This window comes from Psammomys obesus, unplaced genomic scaffold, assembly GCF_907164565.1.
Source record: "Psammomys obesus unplaced genomic scaffold, mPsaObe1.curated_primary_1811, whole genome shotgun sequence".
NCBI classification, from domain to species: Eukaryota; Metazoa; Chordata; class Mammalia; order Rodentia; family Muridae; genus Psammomys; species Psammomys obesus.
In genome coordinates this window covers 7,678,560-7,703,553 of record NW_026587216.1, presented here as the reverse complement: position 1 = coordinate 7,703,553, position 24,994 = coordinate 7,678,560, and the positions used below count along the sequence as shown (strand labels likewise).

Genomic DNA, 24,994 nt, shown 5'->3' with positions numbered 1-24,994 from the left:
CATTGAAGACCTAAGGAGTGAAAACATTGTTTAAAGTTGGAGCAGGTCAGAGCTGAAGAGTAGAACACAAAGTTGGGGCTTTTTTAAAAAAAAAACAACAACAACAAAAAAAAAACAAACAAAAAACAAAACAAAAAAAACAACAAGAGATGTATTTCTCCCCCAGGGTCAAGATCCAGGGTCAAGAAAGGAAGGGGAGGTGCACGAGGCCCTGGAACTCTCTGTAGCTTAACAATGTCGTGACATACGGATGTGGGTGATGGAGGGATTTTAGGGAGATGGGAAAGTGTACAAGAGTTTCTAATCCTGAAGTTATTGCAGCTAATACTTGCTGAAGAATGAAGGAAGACACAGGAAATTCATAATTTGGAAGGGGGTATGGAACATGATAATGAGCAGAAACGGTGAGTTTTGTGGCTCTTGAGTGGGACCATAGTCCTTAAAGCACTGGCGGTGACCCTGGGGTGAGGTCCAATAGAGTTTCTTTTCCCTGGCAGCACCAAAGAGGCAGAAGCTTCAGGCTGCATGGTTTATCTGCTGCTGTTTTTCAGCATTTCACTTCCAGGTGAACAATGAACCTGGAGACCCACATTAATTTCTACACTTTGCTTTTCCTTGTGTGAATTCTAAAAAATCTGATCTAACTAGGAAAGCTGAGAAAGGTGCTGTTATTAGGAAAAGTGTTATATTTTTAGGGAGCAAAGCAAAAGAGGCACCACACAGTACTGGGTTTTGTTTGTTCCGTCAAAAGCTTGGGGGTCATGAAAAAGAGTGAGTTTAGGACCTGGGAGTTTTGTTTTGCAGGTAGCCATAGTGTTTGGGGGTCTATTATAAAAGTCAGCACCCCTGAAATGTCTTCTGCGTCTAAAATTCACTTATTTTCAGTCTGAGTTCTCACTTCTATTTTAAGAGACTGTCTTCCATTACCTCCTGTGTCAGTTTCCCAGTGTTGTGATTAAACACTGTGACCAAGGCAGCTTATAAAAGAAAGGGTTTCCTTGGCTTATGGTTCCAGAAGCCACGAGACACAAAAGCAGGTGGCAGTCATGGTAGCTGTAGCAGCTACTTGACAGCTCACATAAAACTGCAAACATAAAGGAAAGAGGTGGGAGGCAGAGAGGGAAGGATAACTCAAAGTCCACCTTCAGTAACGTGCTTCCTCCAACAAGGCACACCTCCTAAGCAAAATGCCATTAAACTGAGTGCCTGAGACTTCAAGAGACCTCACTCATCCAAAGCATCACACCTCCCCCTTTTCTTTTAAGTTTTTAAACAAGTATTATCATTATTTTAATTTATTATTATATATTTTGAGACAGGGTCTTTCTGTGTATTCTGGCCTGGCTGAAAATTTGCCCATCAAACCTCTCAGTAGGTCTTAAATAGTTTTTTTAAAGCCGAGAACTTGTGTCTTCTGCCTCTCTATTAGACGATTTAGGAGGAAAGGGTGTAAGGTACAAATGACAAATTTAAGCTAAGGAATGACCCTGTGAATGGTTCCAGTGTTAGGAGTAAAGCCCAGGTGCAGGGATTGAGCCTCAAATGGCTCCTCTAGGATGACCTTCTGGCTCTGCTGTGGAGAGATGTCTTTCCTTGGGCCAAATACCATCAGAGGAATTACACAGACAATAGAAGTAATTTATGGATTCCAGTTTACACTTCCGACCCAAAGCACCTCCTGTCATGGTCTTAGTATAGGATATACCAAACACATGTCAACTTACCTGAAGTTCTCTGACAAAGCTTTTTAATACACTCACAGCACAGCATAGCCCAGGAGTATGAGGGCATCTCCCTGACCTGGAGTCTGGTGCTTGCTTCAGGCTTTTCTCATGTCTTTTATTGTCAGTTCCTTAGTGTGTCACTTCCAGGCCTTATAATATTTATTATGTACAGCACATTCCAGCCCCACTCTGAAAGCTACTTAAGCTTTGCTCTCTGCCCCCCCACCACCACAGCGTGCCACCCTTTCCCACCCATTAGAGCCTTGAGCTTAATCATCCAAGTCTGCTTGGACTGGATTGTTTCCCTTAGAGTTCTGCAAGCTACAGAGTGAAACTGATTAAGATTTTACATGCCTGGTGATTTTCCTCCTGGTCTTCACAAACACACACACACACACACACACACACCAAAAAAAAAAAAAAAAAAAAAAAGCTTTAGGTCAGGGAGCTGATGAATCATTTTGCAGGGCTCTTGTCTTCTGTTTGATTCTTGAGAAATTAGATATGATCATGAACATGGTACTGTCCCTTATTATTATGAGGACATTTAGGACCTTGTAATAAAACTGTCACTGTTAGTTGTGGTTTCTAGTAAATGTATACAGTCTTTATTTTGACAAATCAAATAGAGTTCTCCAGAGAACACTCATTAATGTAAAATTCCTGTTAATTTTAATGCCTGAGGCTCAGTGTGGTGATGCATTCTTGAAATCCCAGCATTGTGGAGATGGGACAAATACAGGGGTAGGTGTCAAAGTCTGCCTGGGTTACCTAGTGAGCTCCAGTCTAGCTCGAGTTCCCTAAGATTCTGTCCCAAAGAGACAAAAGAAAACAAACAGAAAGAGCTGGAGCTCTGCTCAAATCACTGGGCTACTGCTGCTGACATTGTGAGGGCCTAGACCGGGATTCTCCATTTTTCCTAAGAGGAGACTGAAGCTCATTGTGTGTAAGTGAGTTTTAGTGACTTGTCCATGTTACCCAGCTAATAAGTCTTCAAGGCACAACAGCACTCCTGCTGGTCTACAAGCACTCATCCTGACGGAATGAAGGCAGAGGGATGGAGTAAGGCTTCATTTTACATTTAGACATTTGAATGAAAATGAGGTCAAATATTGTCGGTTGAGAACATAGGGTGGTAGGAATCAATTCAGCTTGGAGTTGGGTGTAATTTTTGGCAAGGCGCCTGGTATTTTGTCAAAAAAGTGCCAGATTAGAAGAGGTAGACTGATCAACAGTGGATGTAGCGGATTCCCGCTGTATCAGCAAGTGAGCCATGAGAGAGTGAACTCACATTGGCTCATAGTGTTTAGCTCACCCACAGTGGTTGAGGTACCAACACTGGTGACATGGATAGTCTTCCTTCTTGGCATTTGATTCAGGGCTGTAATTACCAAAGCTGGGGTTTGCGCTGGGGTTCAGCATCTGCCATTTGTTCTCTTCTATTTCCCTGTCTCTATATACCACTAAGACTTGCTGCCATTTTGCTCCTATGCTAGGGTACTAATTTGCTTTTTCCTCGTTTCCACCCTAAACATTGCCACCTGAGTAATTTTTGAAGTAATGATTTTGCCTTAAAATGACATTGTGATTCTTACTTTACCGTTGCTTGCATGGAAGCCCATGTGCATGCGTGGGTGCACACACACACACACACACACACACACACACACACACACACTCTTATATCACACACTTGAGATGACAGAATTGGAGAACTACTGGAGAGCTGGTGGCTGCCTGGAGCTGAGGACATTAAGATGAAGGGTGACAAGTATGCCTCTGCTGAGACAACATGAGTGAATAGTTCTGGGTCTTTTTGATTATGTTGTTATTTTTTATTTTTCACAGTTTCTTCATTGTATAGCCTGGTTTTAGCCCCCTCCCTCAACTGTTCCCAGTCCCATCCTCCTTTCCTCTTCCCCCCTCTCCTTCTCCTAGTCCTCTTAAAGGGGTACTTCTCCTCCTCTGCCATCTGCCCCTAGCTTATCAAGTCTCATCGGTACTGCATGAATCCTCTTAAAAGATGCTCTACCATTCAACAAGGACATTTGCTCAGCTATGTTCATAGTAGCCTTATTTGTAATAGCCAGAATCTGGAAACAACTCAGGTGTCCTTCAATGGAGGAGTGGATACAGAAATTGTGGCACATTTACACAATGGAATATGCTATTAGAAACAAGTTCTGGGTCTTGATTATGTAGTCCATATGTGTCACACACAGAAACAAAATGACATAGAACAACAACAACACATGCTTAAATGTTTCTTGATTTTTATGTTCTTCTATGTGTACATAAGATGTAAGCAGTAGGGAAAACTGGGTGGAAGGTACATGAATCTTTGTACATTTCTTGCATCCTTATGTGAATCATTTTTTATTTACACATTAAAAAGTAAATGGACTTTATACTACCCAAATTCTTTTCTGCCATGTTCATTGCTTGCTATGAATTAGTCATCCGTGTTATCGCTTTTGATTGTTCTGCTTAAATGATTTCACATTAACATGTTTGGCTTGTTGACTTAATAATTGAGCAGCAAAGTGTCCTTCGTGAACAGTAACACATCTTTTCTGTACTATTCCACTCACCCTGGGCAGCAAACACTGAAGCAGTAGACCATGGGCAGATATAAATGGAGATGGAGCTTGAACCTTAAGGGATGTTCTAGTCTTGTTGCTAGACATTTAAAAAAATGAACAAATAGGTTATCTAAATTCCTCTTGTCAGAAGTAAGTTTGTAGTGACATCAGGCTTCCTGAGAAAGGCGTTGGAAAATTGTTAATGTGTATTTTACACTTTTTTTTCTAAAGCAACGTAGTCCTCAGAACTGAAAGCATTTGTTTTTGTTTTTTTAATCATGGTTTGAAAGACCGAATTAAGAAGACTTAGTTACAAGCATCTATCATGTCACTAATTTTAAGTAAAATGATATTTTCTCACATTTATGGGGAAGTGTTATAGATGCCGGGCCTGTGAGCACAGCTGGGTGGGCAGAGTGTCTGCTGGGTCCTTCCTCAGCAACGTACGCACACAGCGTACATTCCTGAATGCTATCGTAGCTACAGAGCATCCTCTCTGATGTGCAAAGGAGACTTGGGGATGTTTGAACAGAGACACGAATGCTCGCACGAAGAGCCTTGCATATTGCTGAACTGGAAAGACCTGCCATAAGCAGAGGGGAGAGTGTCAGCTAGGAGAACGACTGCTTCAGGAAGACATGCTGACACCCAAACTCACCCCTGCACATTTCCTGTGCCACCTTGAAATTAGCTTTCTGATCTGTGTGCTCAGAGTGCTTAGACTTGTGTTTGTACAAATAAGTGGGCAACATGGGGTTGGATTTCTTTGTATAAAAGCATGATGCTCTCCGTAGTAACCTCAGCCTTTTCTCTTTTCCCTGTCTTTACAGTGTGTCCTACTCAGTACATGTCTCAGAAGATTACCCAGGTATGCATTCCCTTAAAGGTTTTATGAAGCACCTCTGACTATTTTGTTCTTCTGGAGATTGGAAATGTGTGTACGTGCATGGAACTAGGAAGCATTGGCAAAGGAGTCGTAAAGATGGGGAAATTCCTGCTGATTGGGAGATATTCTAATACTGGGACCACGGTCAAATCTAATTTCCCGACGAAGCAGACTCATGCACACTCATGACAGCTTCATTTTGTAAGAAGATTAAGTGTTTACTCTCCAAGTGGACACAAAAATAATCAACTGCTAAAGGAATGTTTGCCAATATCTTCATACCAAATTATAAATGCTGCTTATTTTTCAAAGTAAGCTCACACAGGTTAGGTGAGTGGCACATGCCTTTAATCCCAGCATTCAGGAGGCAGAGGCAGGCAGATCTCTATGCTCGACACCAGCCTGGTCTATAGAGCGCGTTCCAGGAGAGTCAGGGCTACTAAGAGACCCTGTCACAATCAACAAACAAGCAAACAAAAAGTCACACACATACATGTGGTCACCCACAGAGAAATTATTCAAAGAAATAAGGATTAAGTGTGCTTTCCATATGAAGACACAGCTCCACCAGTTCAGAGAATCTTTTATTTACTTTTAGTGATACTGAGCAGTGTACCAACTGGCCCCAATATTGAGCTCCCTCTGGTGGCAAAGATACAGTAATTAGTTGTTTTTTTTTTTTTTTTTTTCTTTTCTCACTTCATTGGAGTTTTGCTTGGAACTATAACTTGGTTCAGTGTAAACATTTAAGTATTATTTAATTAATTTTGTTATTTTCAGTTTCTTTTACTTCCTGTGTACGCATGTTTCCCCTGCACGCATGTATGTGCACTATACACATGCTTGGTGGAGGCCCTGGTACTAGTGTGATGGACAGTGTGCTGAGAATTGAGTGACACGCCTCTGGAAGAGGAGCAAGTGCTCTTAACCATTGGGTCATTTCTCCAGGCTCTATAAAGTTATTTTTATCTTAATTTTTTTGTTTCAGTTTTGGGGATTGAACACAGTCTTCTGTGTGCTAGATAAGTGCCCTGCCACTGAGCTATGTGCCTAACCTATCACCAGTGGGAAGGAATTACGTTTTCATATGTATTTGGCTGTCCTGCCTGCATGGCTGTCTGTGGGTCTTGTGCCTGCAGTGTCCACAGAGGCCAGAAGAAGGCGGCATATTCCCTAGGACTAGAGTTATAGGTGGCTGTGAGCAGCCATGTGGATGCTGGGAATTGAACCTGGGTCCTGTGGAAGAGCAGCTACTGCTCTTAACCACAGAGCATCTCTTCAATCCCTAAAATTTGAGATTTCCTAACAAAACAGTGGTTGTCACTTGTGTTTTTTTTTTTACTAACATCTCATCTTGGAGCAAGTTTGTAGTGAATTCCAACAAAATTTCATTTGCATAAGGTAACAAATTTGGTCTACTCGGCTAGAGCAGGCCTCATTTTGCTGAGGGAGAAGTGGGTTTGTGTGTTCTGGTTCAAGTGCTGAGGCTGAGCTTGGAATTGATAACTCAGATCCACCACAGAGTCCAGGTACCAAGTGCTTCCAGGTGTGCAGCGGAATCTAAGTCTGAATGCCATTTTATGGGTGACAGGGAAAAAGTGTAATATTCACACGTGAAGAATGTGTGGCGATGAAACCAAACAGTGCTTCCTAGTGGCATGGAACTTGGTTATAAACCATCAGCATCTCAACTTTGGTAATTGTTGCTTCTGGGGGGAGTGTGGACAGCGCGGTCAGTCAGTGTTCTTCTGGCTCCAGAGTGAGCGCTGGTGTGATAATATTTTCTCCTTTGTTAAACTTTAATTCAGATTTATTTGGGATGTATTAGTTAACATATTTCACTTTTCTAGATTGACGAGATTATATAAAAGTATGTGTTTGTTTTCTAATAACCATACTTACCCCCTCCCCATACTTCCTAGATGGTCTGGGAAATTTTTCAATAATAGAAAAGTTGGCAGCTTTGTATCAAAAGTAGTGTATTTCTGCTCATCAGAAAACAAAGCATCATTTTTCTCTTATTTATCACATTTTAGAACATTAATGGCTATTGAAGCTATTGCAATGTTACTTGGCATCTGCTGAGGGATCATTTCCTCCTTTAAATAATAAGGTGATGGGCTACATCAGTAAGAAGCATCTTGATGTCACTACTGAGACTGGGCAGGCTTTGTTTTGTCCTTGGTATTGTGGACTGAAAGACGCTAATGGATCTGCCTGGTTTTTTGAGCATTTATAGAGCCAGCAAGCAAGCCTGCTCGAGCCTGTCTTTATAGACTTGGTGAGTTATGCTTAGGACACTTACTGTTCTGCCGTGGGGATCGATGTGTTCTACACACACACACACAACACACACACACACACACACACACACACACAAATGAAAGTCACTAGGTTGTTGAAATGTCTGTTTTGTTTTTTTTAAGAAAAAGGTATTTTGGCTTGTGATAATGGATTTGGGAATGGTGTATGCACAGCAAGTCACAGGTTGACTCTACTAAGATGAACCAGCTGGTCTGCAGCCGTCACATTTTCTCTAGTTAGAAGGTTTAGCTACTGTGGTGACTGAATTATCCCAACTCTTCTTCACATCTCTGTTGGTCCCTATAGCTCCAAAGCCCTGACTTACAAATGACATTATTTTCAGTTTTCATAAAAGTGAGTTAGAGAGTATTTTTACCTATTATTTTATGTAAATCTACTCCCACAGACAACCTTCACATTGAGCCATACACTACTCTTTCTGTTTTCCAAGCCTAATGTCTTATTGGACCATCCTCTGGCAGTTTAGCACAAACTTCTGTCCTGTGGTCAGTGTATTGCACAGTGCTGTCCAGTTAATGGATTCTTCATCTCTCCTTTTAGCTGGCAGCCACCACTTAGTTCTGTTGCTCTTAGTGCCTCTCCTTCCTTTCCATTTGTTTTGTCTTTCTTGTTTGAGAAAGTGTCTCCAGTTGTGGAGAATGACCTAGAATGTCCTGTCTTTTGCCTCTGTCTCCTGAGTGCTGGGAGTACAGGCTTTTGCCACCATTTTTCCTTCTGAAATGCTGTTTTCTTATGCATTTTCTTCTTAGGCTTTTATGGGATCCAGTGTTTTACTGGTTAGGTGAGTGCTCTATTTCTGAGACACATTTCCAATCTCCCTTTCCCTTTTTATAGGGAAGATAGAATTAGTTTTACTAATTAGCACTTAGCTTCACATCAGTAAGAAGAACTAAGGTTTATGAGAATAGTAATATGTGTTCTGAAGTTGGCCATACTTTTTCTACTGTCCCAGTATTTGCACACACACACTCTCTCTCTCTCTCTCTCTCTCTCTCTCTCTCTCTCTCTCTCTCCTCTCTCTCTCTCTCTCTCTCTCTCTCCTCTCTCTCTCTCTCTCTCTCTCTCTCTCTCTCTGTGTGTGTGTGTGTGTGTGTGTGTGTGTGTGTGTATTTGTGTAGGCATAAAGGTATCCTGGTTGTCTTGGATTATGCAAAAACATCTTGTCTGCATGTCTGAAAACAAAAATAGCACAACACCAAAAAAAAAAAAAAGATTTCTACCAGAGGAGGAATGGGGGGAGGAGGAGGGGGAGGAAGAAGAGGAGGAGGAAGAGAAGAAGAAGGAGGAGGAGGAGGAGAAGAAGAGAAGAAGGTTTAGCTGTAATAGAGAGCTCACCTTCTAGCCTCCGTTTTTGTTATTGTTGTTGTTTTGTTTTTTACCACTGATCTAAACGCATGAAGCTGCTGACTGAAGAGAATCCAGACGAGTGGCCAGTGTCTTGATGTGAAACCAACTCAGATGAATTTACACAAGTTCTGCTTCTTGGTCTGTGATGTGATGCCACTTAGTAAATGTGAATAACGTCACGTTGTCCCTACTGGCATCTGAATATTAAGCACAGCCAAATTGTGGTTAATGCTAATCCGAGTGATGAGGCGGATGCCTTGTTTCCTCTCAGCTCATCCCACCTGTTCTTGCCCCTGGTGACTTACTAAAGCCTCTTCCATGGAGAGTTTTCTATCGCTATATACACATAATTTACTTACTTTCAGTGTTCAAAAATAATGCATTTGATGGAGAGAGGAACCATAATGACTCAAGTCTATCAGTTAAAAGTCAGATTCTCACCGTACTGACGATAGTATTACAACCTGTCTCGACCCCTTTTAAAGATATGTTCTTTCAGTTATGTGAACAGAAATTGATCCATGTTTGTATTTGTTGTAGGTGTTTTATTTTTAGTATGTTAGCAGTAGTTGCATTATAGGAGATTTACTTTTAGATTATTTTACTTTATTATTTTTGGTTTGTTTTTTGAAGCAGGGTCTTACCATGTAGCCCTGGCTACCCTGGAACTCACTGTGTACACCCAGGCTGGCCTCAAACTCACAGACATCACCTTACCTCTTCTTCCCGAGTGCTGATACCAAGAGTGTGTGCTACCACACCAAAAGTATACACACACACATACACACACATATACATACAATATATATATTATATAGTGCGTGTGAGTGTTATACATGTATGGGAAGGTCAGAGAACAACTTTTAGGAGTCAGTTATCTGCTTCCAACATGTGAGTCCTGGGGATTGACCCCAGGTCATCGGGCTTGGGGGCAAACCCCCTACACTTCCAGGTCTGTACTCTGAGACAATTGTAAACGAGTTGGCAGTATTAGAGATGTTTTTCAGTCATTAATGAGAAAAGTAGATAAACAACTGGGTGTTAAATTAATACAATGTATTATTTTACCATACTGTAAAATACTGTAAGATAGGATAAACATACTAAAGTATGTGCAACTAAAGAAGATAAACAGGAAAGAGGACCCGGAGTAAGATGATCAATCCTCACTTAGAAAGACAAATGGGATGGACATTGGAAGTAGGAGAAAACAAGAAACAGGACAGGAGCTTACCACAGAGGGCCTCTGAAAGACTCTACCTAGCAGTATATCAAAGCAGATGCAGAGACTCATAACCAAACCTTGGGCAGAGTGTAGAAAATCATATGAATGAAGGGGGAGTTAGTATGACCTAGAGAGGACAGGAGCTCCACAAGGACAAAATATATTTACCCCCTGCCCCCAAGGGAGGAACAGTCTTGCTAGGTCATAGAGGAGGACATGGCAGCCAGTCCGGGAGATACCTGATAAGCTAGGGTCAGATGGAAGGGGAGGAGGACCTCCCCTAGCAGTGGACTTGGAAAAGGACAGGGGAGAGATGAGGGAGGGAGGGTGGGATGGGGAGGGAAGGAAGAAGGGAGCTATGGCTGGGATACAAAATAAACAACCTGTGATTAATATAAAAAATAAAAATTAAAAAAAGAAAGACCTATATTCATTTGACAAATTGGTAAATTTATACTTTTTTTTTAAGAGGCAAAAATAGTGAATAAGAAATGTTTGGACAGGGAAAACAGGATAGACATTGGAAGCAGTAGATGAGGGAGAATATTATGGGAGCCTACTACAGATGTCGTCTAAAAACTACCCAGCAGGTTATCAAAGCAGATGCAGAGACTCACAGCCAAACTTTGGACAGAGCACAGGGAGTCTTATGAAAGAAGGGGGGATATAGAAGGACCCAGAGGTAACAGGAGCCACACAAGGAGACCAACAAAACTAAAAACAGGCAGGGCCCTTGGGGCGCTGCAGACACTGATGCATCAACCAAAGACCATGAATAGAGAGGACCTAGAACCCCTGCTCATATATAGTGCATAGACAGCTCAGTCTCCATGTGGGTTCCCTAGTAAGGGGAGAAGAGACAGTCTCTGACATGAACTAGGTTGTCTGCTCCTTGATCACTTCTTCCTGTTGGGGCGATCTAGCCAGCCGACAGAGGAAGATGATCCAGGCAGTCCTGATGAGACTTAATAGGCTAGGGTCAGACAGTAGGAGAAGAGGACTTCCCCTATCAGTGGACTAGGGAAGACGGGTAGGGGAGGAAGAAGAAGGGAGGGTAGGTCCGGGAGGAAATGAGAGAGGGGGCTACAACCTAGACACAAAGTGAATAAATTATAAATAATAATAATATTAGAAAAAGAAATGTAAGGACTTTTTAATGTTCATTGTAATGTAAATTTACATACAATTCACTTATAGAAGAATTATTTGGTAAGACTTAAAAGCAGCTTACCTAAGAACAATATGGAGGGTACAATTTCAGCAAGTTACTGCAGTTTCCACTCCGCTCGATCTCCTCTCCTTACCAATAATTTTAGGTTTTGATTTTGTTTTAGACAGGGTCTTCTTATGTATCCTAGGGTGCTTTTTATTGCCTTGATGCACAACATGAACAAAAGCAACTTAGGGAGGAAAAGATTTATTTCGCTTACAGGTCACAATCATGGTGTGGCACTGAGGGAGTGCAGGGCAGAAGCTTGTGCAGGAGTGGAGGCAGGCGCTGTGGAGGGAAGCAAGTACTGCACAGCTCTCCCCGCTTGCTCAGCTGGCTCTCTGACATAACACAGGGCCACCTGGCCAGCGGCAGCACTGCCCACACTGGGCTAAGCGCCTCCTCCCGATAAGTCATTCATCAAGAAAATGACCACAGACAAGTTCACAGATGAATCTCACAAGAAGTCTTTAAATGCGATCCTCTCTTCCCACATAACTCTAATCTCTTTGTCACAATTAACAAGTAAACCATATAAAGAAGGCTGGCCTCAAACTTCATGATCTTCCTATGGAAGCCTCTCAAGTGTGGGGATTACACGTGTGTTTGGTTTTGAGTTTAAAAAAAAAACAAACAAACCGATTGTCCCTTAGTTGTCTCCTCAACTGAGAACCCTGCCTTTTGAAATAGACATTGATATCGAGCAAAGTGCTGTCCTGTGAGATGAGCCAGCCAGCTGCATAGCAATGATTGGTTCTTTTTTTTTTTTAATTCTTTATTATATTTTATTCACTTTGTATCCCCCCTGTGGTTCCTTCCCTCCACCTCCTCCCATCCCAATCCCTCCCTTCCTCCACCCTCTGCATGCATGCTCTTCCCCAAGTCCACTGATAGGGGAGGTCTTCTTTTCCTTCTTTCTGATCTTAGTCAATTAGGTCTCATCAGGAGTGGCTGCATTGTCTTCTATGGCCTGGTAATGCTGCTTCCCCCTCAGGGGTAGGTAATTAAAGAGCAGGCTAATCAGTTTATGTCAGAGACAGTCCCTGTTCCTATTACAAGGGAACCCACTTGGATACTGAACTGCCATGAGCTACATCTGTGCAGGGGTCTTAGGTTATCTCCATGCATAGTCTTTGGTTGGAGTATCAGTCTCAGGAAAGACCTCTGTGCTCAGATTTTTTGGTTCTGTTGCTCTCCTTGTGGAGTTCCTGTCCTCTCCAGATCTTACTGTTTCCCACTTCTTTCCTAAGATTCCCTGCACTCTGCCCAAATGTTGCCCATAAGTCTCAGCGTCTGCTTTGATAGTCTGGAGGGCAGGGTCTTTCAGAGGTCCTCTGTGTCAGGCTCCTGACTTGTTCCCTATTTTCTCCTTCTTCTGATGTCCAGCCTCTTTGCCTTTCTGGATAGGAATTGAGCATTTTAGCAAGAGTCTTCCCTCTTGATTAGTTTCTTTAGGTGTACAGATTTTAGTAGGTTTATCCTATATTGTATGTCTATATGAGTGAGTATATACCATGTGCATCTTTCTGCTTCTGGGGTAGTTCACTCAGGATGATCTTTTCCAGATCCCACCATTTACCTGCAAATTTCATGATTTCTTTGTTTTTTATTGCTGAGTAATATTCCATTGTGTAGATATACCACAATTTGTGCATCCATTCCTCCACTGAGGGGCATCTGGGCTGTTTCCAGCTTCTGGCTATTACAAATAAGGCTGCTACAAACATGGTTGAGCAAATGTCCTTATTGTGTACTTGAGACTCTTTTGGGTATATGTCTAGGAGTGGTACAGCTGGATCTTGAGGAAGCGCTATTCCTAGTTGTCTGATAAAGCACCAGATTGCTTTCCAGAGTGGTTGTACAAGTTTACATTCCCACCAGCAGTGGAGGAAGGTTCCCCTTTCTCCACAACCTCTCCAGCATGTGTTGTCTCTTGAATTTTTGATCTTAGCCATTCTGATGGGTGTAAGGTGAAATCTCAAAGTTGTTTTGATTTGCATTTCCCTGATGCCTAATGAGGTCGAGCATTTCTTTAAAGTGTTTTTCTGCCATTCGATATTCCTCTATTGAGAATTCTCTATTTAGATCTGTACTCCATTTTTTAATTGGATTACTTGATTTTTTGCTGTTTAAGTTTTTTAGTTCTTTATATATACTGGATATTAGTCCTCTGTCAGATGTAGGGTTGGTGAAGATCCTGTGTTAGAAGTGTATGAAGAGCCAGGCCTAGTAGAGAGGCCTTAAGAGACAGAGGCAGGTGACTGTTGAATTTGAAGGCTACATATGGTGACTCTGTCTTAAACCTTTCTATCTAACAAAAGGAAAGCATGGTTTTGAATACCTGCTTTCCAAAATCTATATTCTTGTTAGAAGCTATAGACTCCTTAGAAAAGGTCATAATTCCGTGCTTAATTTTCAGCAAAGGCTGCTCTGAGTTAATGAGAACAGTAGTATGCCATTAACGAGAATTGGATTAAAGCAATGAAGATATAGTTCTGTTGCTTTTATGTAGGATATATACTCATGATACTGTGTCTTTCCTCATATTTCCTTGCAGACAATACATATGTGTCAAGCTCAGAAAATGATGAGGATGTACTAGTTACTACAGACCCAATTCCGGTCATCTTCCATAGAATAGCAACAGGTAACAGTACTGAAATATCCTTTTTTTTCTCAGACTAAGTCTTTCAAATTGTTGCTGCTTAGATGCTGTTTGTTTTCAGTATAGCAACACATATATTAACCTCGGAGAAATCTGTTTCTATCATTTTTATGTCTTACGTATTACAGCTTTTCAAGAATGTTGAAATGTATCATGTCCACATTACTCTTGAAAGCATTTTCATCCATCAGGACACTACCTGACAAACTGAATGCAGCAGCTGTTCTCAACCTGTGGGTCGTGGCCCATTTGTTGGTGGGTTGGATGATCCTTTCAGAGGGGTGGCCCAGGAGTATCAGAAAGATCAGATATTCACACGTTGATTCGGAACAGCGGCCAAGTTACAGTTATAAAGTAGCAATGGAATACTTGTGTGGTTGGGGTAGGTACCACAACATGAGGAACTATATTGGAGTGTTGCAGCATTAGGACGGTTGAGAACCACTGGAATTCAGAAAATCTATGGCAGTGAAGCCATCTTGAAGTAAATAAAAAGAGCTGAAGATATCTCTGCGCTTGCTCTTTAACTGGTTAACGTTTGAATGTGCAACTAAAAGTCAGAAGCACTTGTATTGTCTATCTTTTAAATAAGTCTCAATTTTTTTCACAAAAGGGGTAGAAAAGCTTAGCCTGTTTTTAATGTAGGAACTCATGTATGTTTGGCAAATAATATGGTAAAATGTAGAGTAACTTTATAAATTCTCTCTTGCAGAATTAAGAAAAACAAATGATATTAATTGTTGTTTGTCCATAAGATCCAAATTACAAAAGGAAAATGGGGAGGTATGTAAGTTACATTTCATTCGTCCTCTTTATTTTGATGGTGTTTTAAGTTCCCCAAGTATTTGCTTTTGCTTCCATGTTTAGATTACAGTGTATGGCGAATAAGCTGCATACCATGCCTTTTTTTTTTTTTTTTTTTTTTTTTTTTTTTTTTTTTTTTTTTTTTTTAATGGTGCTGAGTGACGTAAAATTAACTTGAGGAAGAAGTTTCTGGTAAATTAATAGAAAATAATCAAAATAAGGAAAACGGACATATACAGGCCACGTAATTCATTCTTTACTCTTTATATATAGCAATGTAGCTGACAGAGAAACACCCATATATATCACAAGTATATATGAGTGTATATAATTTTGTTGCGATCTTTAGAATTCTTTTTTAGAAGGTGTGGTCTTTTAAGCCAAAGTAACGTAGCCATGGAAAAAGACTTATATTCCAGTGGTTTTTATTTACTTAAGAAAAGCTTACAACAATTTGTCTCATATTCTTGCTTTAAAAATTTTTACCGTCTTCAGAAACAATTTTCTTTCTTTTTTTCTTCTTTTTTTTTTTTTTTTTTTTTTTTTTTTTTTTTTTTTTTTTTTTTTTTACTTTGATCTCTGAATCAGGGCATTGAACAGAGAAAATGTAATAGGACAGCAGTTAGGCGGTTGGAGGCTATGCTGACAGCCTCCATCGAGTGTTCGTTCTCTGTCTACTGTGGAAAATCCTGCTTGAGTAAAGCAGTCATTGACCAAAACCTGTTAGAATATCATTTGATCCAAAGTCCCTTTTCTTGGGTACATTTTCCTCAAGAACTTGAAAAGCAACATGGAAATTCTACATCTGAAGGAAAAATGCTGCTTTTCTTCTCTCTCATTTTTTTCCCTTTAAACAAACAAACAAAAAACAAAAACACTTTGCTAATCATCACAGTAATAGAAATACCAGAGTGAATTTTCACTGAACTTCAGATATATGACAGATGTTCTGCTCAGTTAATTAAAACTCAGACATCAATTTTAAAGCATATTAAACACGCTTTTGAAATTTGAATATCCAAACAAATCATTTCTGTATAGTTAAAGTTCTCCTTGTATTATGATTCATATTTAGTTGCATAATTCCATTTTTATCTTACTGCATTCATATTGCTGCTTTGTGTTGGCAGTGGAAGTGGAAAGCCATCTTGGATAAATAATGGGGATGAACTTTTTAATAAGAGTTTAATTAGTGTCAACTATCTTATCAGAGGGGAGCCGAAAGTATAACTGATTACACAGTTAGAGTAAACGCCAGATGTGAAGCTGCAAGGACTAGCTTCACCGGAAGTAAACGTTGAGAACGGTTTATTTTCAGTCAGCTTCCTTAAAAGAACCAAGTACATCTACAAAGTCAGCTCTTGTATTCTTTTTGGTTCTAAAGTTTTACCGGACCAATAGTGTGTCACATTTAAAAGCCACTCGTTATGCTAGAACTTGTCTGTTACGGCTGCTCTGTAGCTTGTTTGATGGGATTGTCTTCCTTATCTTTTGAAGGAGTCAAGGCAGAACAGCACCGTGGAAGAGGACTCAGAGGGCGACAATGACTCTGAAGAATTTTATTATGGAGGACAGGTAGGCCACCCTGCCTTCCAATACACCATCCAAAGTTTTCAGTCATGTTTGTCCTAGTGGAAGGTGATAGCCTAGAATTGTTCAGGCTTCGGTAAGTAAGAAGAAAACATGAATGATTTGTTTTTCACTTTCTACACATTTTCAGAAATTAAGATATACTTTACGGATCTTTCCACTGGCATCATTCACCTACATTCATCTATGTCCTAATTAGTTATGGACTTTGACTTTGGTTTGATTATCATTTTTACATTATCACTTTTACATTATTCCTTTATTATTAAATTTTTGGTTACCATGCAAGGAAATAGGTATCACTGTGACATTTTCACACGTAGGTACCTTTCTGCTCTACTCTGTTCTTATTCATCCTTTCTCCCCTCCTTTTGATCCACTGAATAGTCCCCTTTGCTTTCACTATAGTGTGTGTATTCCATTGCTCCTTCTTGTTCCTCTTCCTTCACACTGACCACCTTTCTTTACTCTTGTAGGCATGTCACACCTTCCCCCCCTTACATTTCACATGGGGGAAAACAAGTACGATTTGTCTTCCTCATAGACTTAGCAAGGAATATTTTTAAATGTTGGCAATTCTAACAAGCATAGATTATCGTTTTAAACTGAAGATGGTTAATTTTTACAAATTTTGGTTGGTTATACTTATTTAGAAGTATTTGCTTCATTGTGTTGAAAATGTATTAGGAAGATTTTTAAATATGCATAAATAGCCTAGCTATCTGGACCCACACATACATGCACGTGTGTGTGTGTGTGTATGCCACAACTATGTCAGTTGGCCATGATATACAGACGTGTGTGTGTGTGTATGTGTGTGTGTGTGTATGTGTGTGTGTGTGTGTGTGTGTGTGTATCCAGATAGCCAGGCCATTTATACATATGTGTTACATGTGCAATAACTCATAAGATTTTCCAGAGTAATGAAAATTTTAATTGGGCACGTGATTTTAGGATATAAGCATATCCTAACATTACCAAAATATAATGTGTTGGTAGGTTTCTGTGACCTCACTGATCAAACGTCTTTGTAGTTTGTGTCCTGTAAGGAAAGGATAATATGATAAAATGGGCCTTTCAAGGTAAAGTTAGCGTGGAAAAGAATTCACCCGACATATTCAGAATAAAAAATCAGTACTTTCTAAATCAGACAAGGGCAAGGCCATAGAAACATGGGCATAGTGGGGTAGGCTTTCCTCTGTGGAGTAACTTTCTCGGTGTTGGGCAGTTGTCTGAAAAAGTCCCTCCCTACCCAGCACAGCACTTTTACAGGGATGCAAAGAGGCCTTCCAAGTCTGAGTTTTGTTTATACCACTCATTCTTCCAGAGGAGAATTTGGTGCTTTTCTTCAGTCTAGGTTAAAGTTACCAGAATATCTGCCAGTCATTCACTCCTCCTAAACATTTGCATTTCTTTAGAACATTACTTTTGAAAATGAAAGATGGATCACTAAAAGCGCTGGAAGTAGGGAAAGGATACCTCCTAGGATGTAACTGTGTAGCGAAAGTACAAAGAGATATCCAGGGCTCCTCTTCCTTGCTATTAGGAGGCATTATGTATTGGAGTATTCCATCATGCAGGCGTGTGTTTGATTAACTTAGGAACAGTAGTCATAAGTCACACTGTGTAGAAATGAGTGTCATTTAAAGGATTAGCTCATAGCACGGTTAATAGGCCAGAATAAGAGAAATGAAGAGAAGAGAGCAACAGTGTCAGTTGTGGGGTGTTCAAGTATGCCACAGCTCTTTCAATGCACACTCTGGTTTTCAAGTTTTCTTTTAAGTTGGGCATGGGAGCAAGAGACAAAAGACTAAATTTAAGAAAGGTAAGTTATTGTATAGTTGAGCATCTTTCGAATACATGCCGAGGAGTGGTATAGGTGGATTTTGAGGTAACACTATTCCTAATCTATCTATCTATCATTTTTAATTTAATTTAATTTAATCAATTACAGTTTATTCACTTTGTATCCTACCTGTAGCCCCCTCCCTCGTCCCCTTCCAGTCCCATCCTCCCTCCCCTTTCTCCACCCATTCCCCTCCCCCAGTATACTGATAGGGGAAGTCCTTCTCCCCTTCTATCTGATCCTAGTCTATCATGTCTCATCAGGACTGGCTGCATTGTCTTCCTCCATGGCCTCGAAAGGCTGTTCCCCTATCAGGGGGAGGTGATTAAAGAACCAGCCCCTGAGTTGATGTCAGAGACATTCCCTGTTCCCCTTACTAGTGAACCCACTTGGACACTGAGCTTCCATGGCTGTATCTGTGCCGGGGTTCTAGGTCATCTCCATGATTGGTCCTTGGTTGAAGTATCGGTTTCAGATACCCCTGTGTCCAGATTTCTTGGTTCTGCTGCTCTCCTTGTGGAGCTCCTGCCCCCTCCATGACTTTCTATCTCCTCCTCCTTTCACAACATTCCCACCATCAACTCCAGCAACTGACAATAAACTATGTTCGTAGTAGCTTTATTCAAAATAGCCAGAATATGGAAACAACCTAGATGTACCTCAACTGAAGAATGGATACAGAAACTGTGGTACATTTACACAATGGAATACTACTCAGCTATTAAAAACAGGGAAATCATGAAATTTGCAGGCAAATGGTGGGAACTAGAAAAAAATCCTTGAGTGAGGTAACCCAGAAGCAGAAAGACTAACATGGTATATACTCACTTATAAGTGGTTATTAGACACGTGATATAGGATAAACATAGTAAAATCTATAGTCCTAAAGAAGCTAAACAACAAGGAAGACCCAAGATGCTCAATCCTCATTCAGAAGGGCAAATGTGATAGACATCAATTTAGGGAACAGGACAGGAGCCTACTACAGAGGGCCTCTGACAGACTCTATTGATTGATCAAGGTATCAAAGCAGAGGCTTAGACTCATACCCAAACTTTGGGCAGAGGGTGTGGAATCATGAATTTTAAAAGTCTAACTCTAACTTTAAAACAATGAATTATTCTAGCCATGTATGAACTGAAGAGCTTTGTGGAGATGCTGTTGACTTATCTGTAATGCCGAGAGGCTTTTGCACAGGATGTTTGGGTCTTGATTTCTTTGACTCGTTCCCCTCAATTCTGACTCATTCTTTCCGGCAGGTGAACTACGATGGAGAACTGCACAAGCACCCTCAGCTGGAAGCTGATCTGTGTGCAGTGCGAGAGCTCTATGGACCACACGCAGTGTCTCTCAGGTAAACTGTGTCAGTGTAGTACACTGATTTCACAAGCCACTGGAATTTTCTATTAGAGTAGTGTAAAAGAAAATTCTTTTCTGGGATTATATTTGGAAATGTTTGGGGAATTCTATTTTGTCTCTCCTGGTGTAAAATGACAGCTTTTGGGCTTTTTTACATATCATTTTAAAGTTCAGTTAGTTGTACTAAAGAAGTAATTCATTTTGAGAGTTAGTTCGAAAAAGTAGCAGCATAACTAGCTAGGTATAACAGCATACACTTATGTTTTCAGCGCTTGGAAAGATGAACCAGGAGGACTGCCTGTTTGAGGTCATTTGACGCTAGCAAGGTCTTTTAGTCTGTAACTAATGAATATCTGACAATAAGTTTTCTATCTACTTTGTATTCTACTCTTCAGAAGACCTCCATCCTTATTCTTTTTTCTATTTAGTGTAAGGTGTCATTTGTGTCCTTACAGTGGCATCTAGTAATTAGGATTATTTTAGAGTCTTGTTCTTTGTATATAGTGTCGCTTCTAAGTCTCCATGGATTTCTAGGCTCGTTTCACAGCTTGACCTCAATTCTAGCCCTAACTACCAAACCCCTAGCTGACCACATTGCTCCAGAGCTCAGAGCACTTGAAGGAATCGCTCTTTTGTTGCAGCATACTCCCTACCCACCTCAATTCCAGTACTAACTACCAAAATTCCCAGCTGGACCAGGGTGCCCCAGGACTGGAAGCACTTGCACAGGTAGCTCTCCTGTCTGGGAGTGCTTTCCTCACACCCCACTGTGAACGTCAGCTGCTTGAGCCTGCCTCAGATCTCTGCATGCACATCTCAGTGTGTCTTCTATATGCCCACCATTTCGCTTTTGCCTCTTGAGCGCATTTCTGCTGTTTTACTGACTAGACTGGGATTTGTGATAGATGCGGCGCTGTCTTCTGTTTACTTGTATCTTGCTCAGTTTTTTTTATTTTTATTTTTTTAATCATTATCTTGGAACTTAACATAGTGTGGGATGTTACATAAAATAGAGAATTCATGGTGGATCCTTGACTATTTGTAGTGACAGCATCTGAAAGAGGGACACATTATCTAGTCGTCAGTCATAACCTCTCCAGTGGACATACCCATAATTTGAGAAAGTAAACATGCATTTTTACTTGGGAAGTCCACACAGTGGTAATTTACAATAGCCAGATATTTTATTTAGACTGTAGAAATAACTACTCAATGCCACTTCTAGATTAAATAGTTGAGGATTGCGTCCCCAGAGCATCTCTCTTGAATTGGACGTATGTCAGGCTTACAATGGTGGGATTATACTTGGTAAATCAAGTTTTTACAGACTTTAACATTTTTAGCCAAGTAGCTGTGATCATCCCACGGTTGGTTGGTTGGTTGGCAGGATCCAGGTTAAGCACTATGGACGTTTAGTGTCACTGGTGCATGAGGGTAGTATAGGAGCCACCAGGAAATTACCCAAAACCATGGCTTCTTTTTTCTACAGTAGTAGAACTTTTCATGAAAACTTAAAACTTTAACTTTTAAATACAGCAGTCTCCCTACTAGAAGGCTCTGAACTATAAATGTGATTCAACCTAGAATTCAGCCTCCCACCTTCCCCTCAAAACACATATTGTTGCTTAGAGGATTGCTGTAGTAGATGCTTTTTATAGGAAACATTTCTCTAAAGCATACTTCCATATTCTCTGAGCTGTCATATGATTATAAAAGTTTTGTTTTCTCACCAAGTATTTGTAAGCATTTATTTGGCAAGTCTGGTGATCCCTACTAGTATTTTCTATTAGTAACATTGTTATTGACAATTATGAGGTGTTGCAACTACATAAATGCTGGAGTTTGAACCAAATGAAATACCTAAAAGTCATAAACAATTTGAATTTTTTCTCTTTGTCTGTTTCTCTTACAACATTTTGATCCCACTTAAATCTCAATACAAGCCATATTCTTGTCTTGTCCATATTTTTTTTTCTAGCTATAAAGGATGACTGGAGAATACATAATCTCTAAAGGTCTCATGACATGAAGTGAACCACAGCAAAACTTGTTTGATTTACTTTAGGTAGATAAAAATTAATTTATAGTCCATACTTCAGTCCTGAGACACACTAGGAAATGGGTGGTTAGGCAGAAGGCCTTGGAATCTTCTGAGTCTATTGAAAGCAGACTGTTCTAATTACTTGTTCTTTTACTTAATTGAGGCTTATAAGAACTTAATGGAGTTTGAAGAGCAAAAGCACCTTAATATGCACAATAGGCTATTTGGTGTCATTTTTTTTTTCTTTTTTATGTGACATCTAAAGGGAAAGGCAGCTAACCACATCTGAGTTCCTTTAAAGAGATAGAAATAGCTGATTGCCTAGGTTGAAGCAGATTTCTTTTAAATGCAGCCTAAGCATAGATATAGAAAAAGCAATTGATAAGAGATTTATTACTAAAGTTGAAAATGGAAGCTCAAGCCGTCCTTATATCAAAAGCAAAATAATGGCTTCATGGAACCATGCATGTCAGCCTTGGGGATGACTTTGAAGCAGAGTCTTGTGAATGGGAAGTGAGCTGAGATCCTGCAGGATAAATATCTCGTGGTCAGATTAAATGTGTTTCATCTTGAATCATGTCGCAGTATGCACTAGTGCGTGCTTCTCATTGGAAATATAGTTCTCCAGTCATGTGTTCATAATAGTGTAGACAAATTCATTAGAAAACAATTTGAGATATAATTTGGGGAAGGGATGGTTTTGGTAGTCACCTTAGGAAATGTCAAATTTTGATCCCACGTAACTGATCCTTTGTTTATGATGATGACACTTTTCATTTTTAAAATACGGCATTGTCTGAGTGAATGCTCAGCCTTATTGTAGCTAGCGCCTGACACAGCCCAGATGCTCTCAGGTTCTCGGGAGTCACACGCTTTGATCATCCTTTACTAACAGACTGCTTTCTGATTGGATGTTTAGAGATCAGATCTGAGGATCTGGCTGTTGGAGGAAAAAATGGATAGCACTAGACTGATAACCACCGAACTGTTACCTCCTAAGAGATAAAAACAAATGAAAATCATAAAGCAAAGCAAAACAAAACAAAACAAAACAAACAACAACAACAACAAAAAACCCAAAAAACCTCAGCATAACTCAGAATAGCCACTTATTTTCTTCTGGTCCTCTAACTTTCTCTATTTATATATATCAATCCTAGGAACTTCTTTATTTGTCTCTCTCTCTATCTCTATCTCTCTCTTTCCTTTTTTTCTTTCTTGCCTTTGCCCTGCCCTGCCCTTTCCTTTCCTTTTTTCTCTCCCTTTCCTGTCTTGTAATTAGGTTGCCTTTGCCTGCATGTTTGATACTTGGCATAGGCACCCAGCAGTTCTCTCTGGTGAATCATGTATGTGCTGGACAATGAGTCTCTGTGTCTTCTTGGGCTTTGTCCTCCTTGGCACCTCAGTGACGACAATGAAATACCCCAGTGCCGTGCGGGGTGAGGTATAAATCATTAGCGTGGAGAAGTTGAGGTCCTGAGACTGTTTCTTTACTACATAGCTGAGCCTACATGGACGTCTCTCATTCAGCAAAGGGAGATCTCGACCTGCAGGATTGTAGCCTCCTGTCTAAGCATCCAAATGCTCAACACTCTGTCTGAGTTGAGGACATTAAAAAAAATGTGTAAGTGAAAATCAGGGAAGTGATAAGAAGATGTCTACAGTGCAAAGAAACTGAAAGGGGAAATGTTTTCCAGACACACAAATGTAATTGAGATGCAAGCTTCAGTCGCTCAGATCCTTCTTGCTTGCCTCTTCAAAGCCTGGACTTTCTTCAAGCAAAACCAAGGTTTTTTTTTGTTTTTGTTTTTGTTTTTGTTTTTGTTTTTGTTTTGTTTTAAAGCTGACCACAAAGTCACAGTAAATTTTTGTTCCGTTCCTCTTATACACCATTGTTGTGTCTCACAAACGGTCGCATTTCTCTCTCATCTGCATCTAAAGTCTTTTCAGCTTGTCTTCTAGAGAGATTTATAGCTGCGTTGGATAACAGTCTTGGAAAAGCTTAAATCTTGCCAAGCTTTCTTCCTGATGGCTGAGTTTGCATATTTCTTGGCCCATTCACAAACATCTCTTCCACACTCTGAGATAAGCATGCAAGCCATGGGGCTTCAGATGTCACAGGAAGGTGTGTGTTTCTTCCTAAGTAGCTTCTCAAAATATCACTGCCCCTTGGTTGAAAGTAGAAACAATTAAATAACAGTAAACATCTATTTCTCAACAACCTGTGGTAGGATTGTGTACATATAAATCCATAGCTTTTTGATAGTTAATAAGAGAAAGTTAGGTATCTAAGTGTTTTTATAATAAGCATCTTCACAGATAACTTTGATCAAGCTATTATAGCTATTATAACACTGTAATTAACAAACAGGAGTCTATAGAGAAAGGAAAGCCAGTATAGTCTAATATTCAATATAGTATACATATTAAATATATAAATATATATTTGTGTTTCTCATGAGCATTTATTTTTTTAGAGGGAGATTATTTCTTTATACTTTATAGTCCATCACTGAAGGATTCCAGAACAGGAATGCAAGGCAGGAATGGAGAGGCAGGAGCTGATGCCAAAGCTGTGGGGGAATACTATTCTCTGGCTTGCTCCACTTGACTTGTCATGAGCCTTGCTTCCTTCCTTCCTTCCTTCCTTCCTTCCTTCCTTCCTTCCTTCCTTCCTTCCTTCCTTCTTCCTTCCTTCCTTCCTTCTCTCCCTTCCTCTCTCCCTTTCTCCCTCCCTTCCTTCCTCCCTTTTTTTTTCTTTCAAACAAGATCTCTCTGTGTATCCTTCACTGTCCTGGAACTTCCTCTGTAGACCACGCTGGCCTGGAATTTACAGAGATCTGCCTGCTTCTGCCTCCGGAGTCCTGGGATTAAAGGTGTGTGCCACCACCATAGGCTTTTCCCAATTAGTGTCTTTATACAGAGGAAGATGAATAGAATGGATTCTCACAGAGTCTTCACAAAGTTATAATATTGACAATAAACATGTCATCCTCTTTAAACATACTGATGGTTAGGTTTAGGTTGTGGGCTTACAGGAATCATTAGTCTTCTACATTTTTACTGGAAGCTGCAGTTGTCCTTGAGCTCATCATGTAGCTCAGACTGGCTTTGAACTCTTCATTCTCCTACCTCCACTTCCTAACTGCTTCTACTACAGACACACACAATAGCTTCTGGTATAGTATGAGATTTTTCAGTAATTATCACCTGTAAGTATGTAAGAATCACATGGTTTTCAACTTATGTTTACTTAAAGAGAAGCTCTTTTACTTTTATGTTTTTCTTTTTTTATTATTTTATTTACTACAATTTATTCAATTAGTATCCTAGCTGTGGCTTCCTCCTCATCTCTTCCCAATCCCACCTTCCCTCCCTCTTCTCCCCCAT

At 40.2% G+C, this 24,994-nt stretch overlaps 1 protein-coding gene across 1 annotated transcript in view; it reads left to right on the top strand.

Annotated features, from left to right (window-relative positions):
- The window catches only part of Parp8 (poly(ADP-ribose) polymerase family member 8), a 169,302-nt gene that overhangs the window by 75,231 nt on the left and 69,077 nt on the right, over window positions 1–24,994 (top strand). The window contains exons 4-8 of the mRNA XM_055603471.1: window positions 5,137–5,174; window positions 13,857–13,946; window positions 14,677–14,747; window positions 16,266–16,343; window positions 19,464–19,558. Coding sequence (XP_055459446.1) covers window positions 5,137–5,174; window positions 13,857–13,946; window positions 14,677–14,747; window positions 16,266–16,343; window positions 19,464–19,558 — 372 coding nt within the window. The remainder of the gene's footprint in view (window positions 1–5,136; window positions 5,175–13,856; window positions 13,947–14,676; window positions 14,748–16,265; window positions 16,344–19,463; window positions 19,559–24,994) is intronic.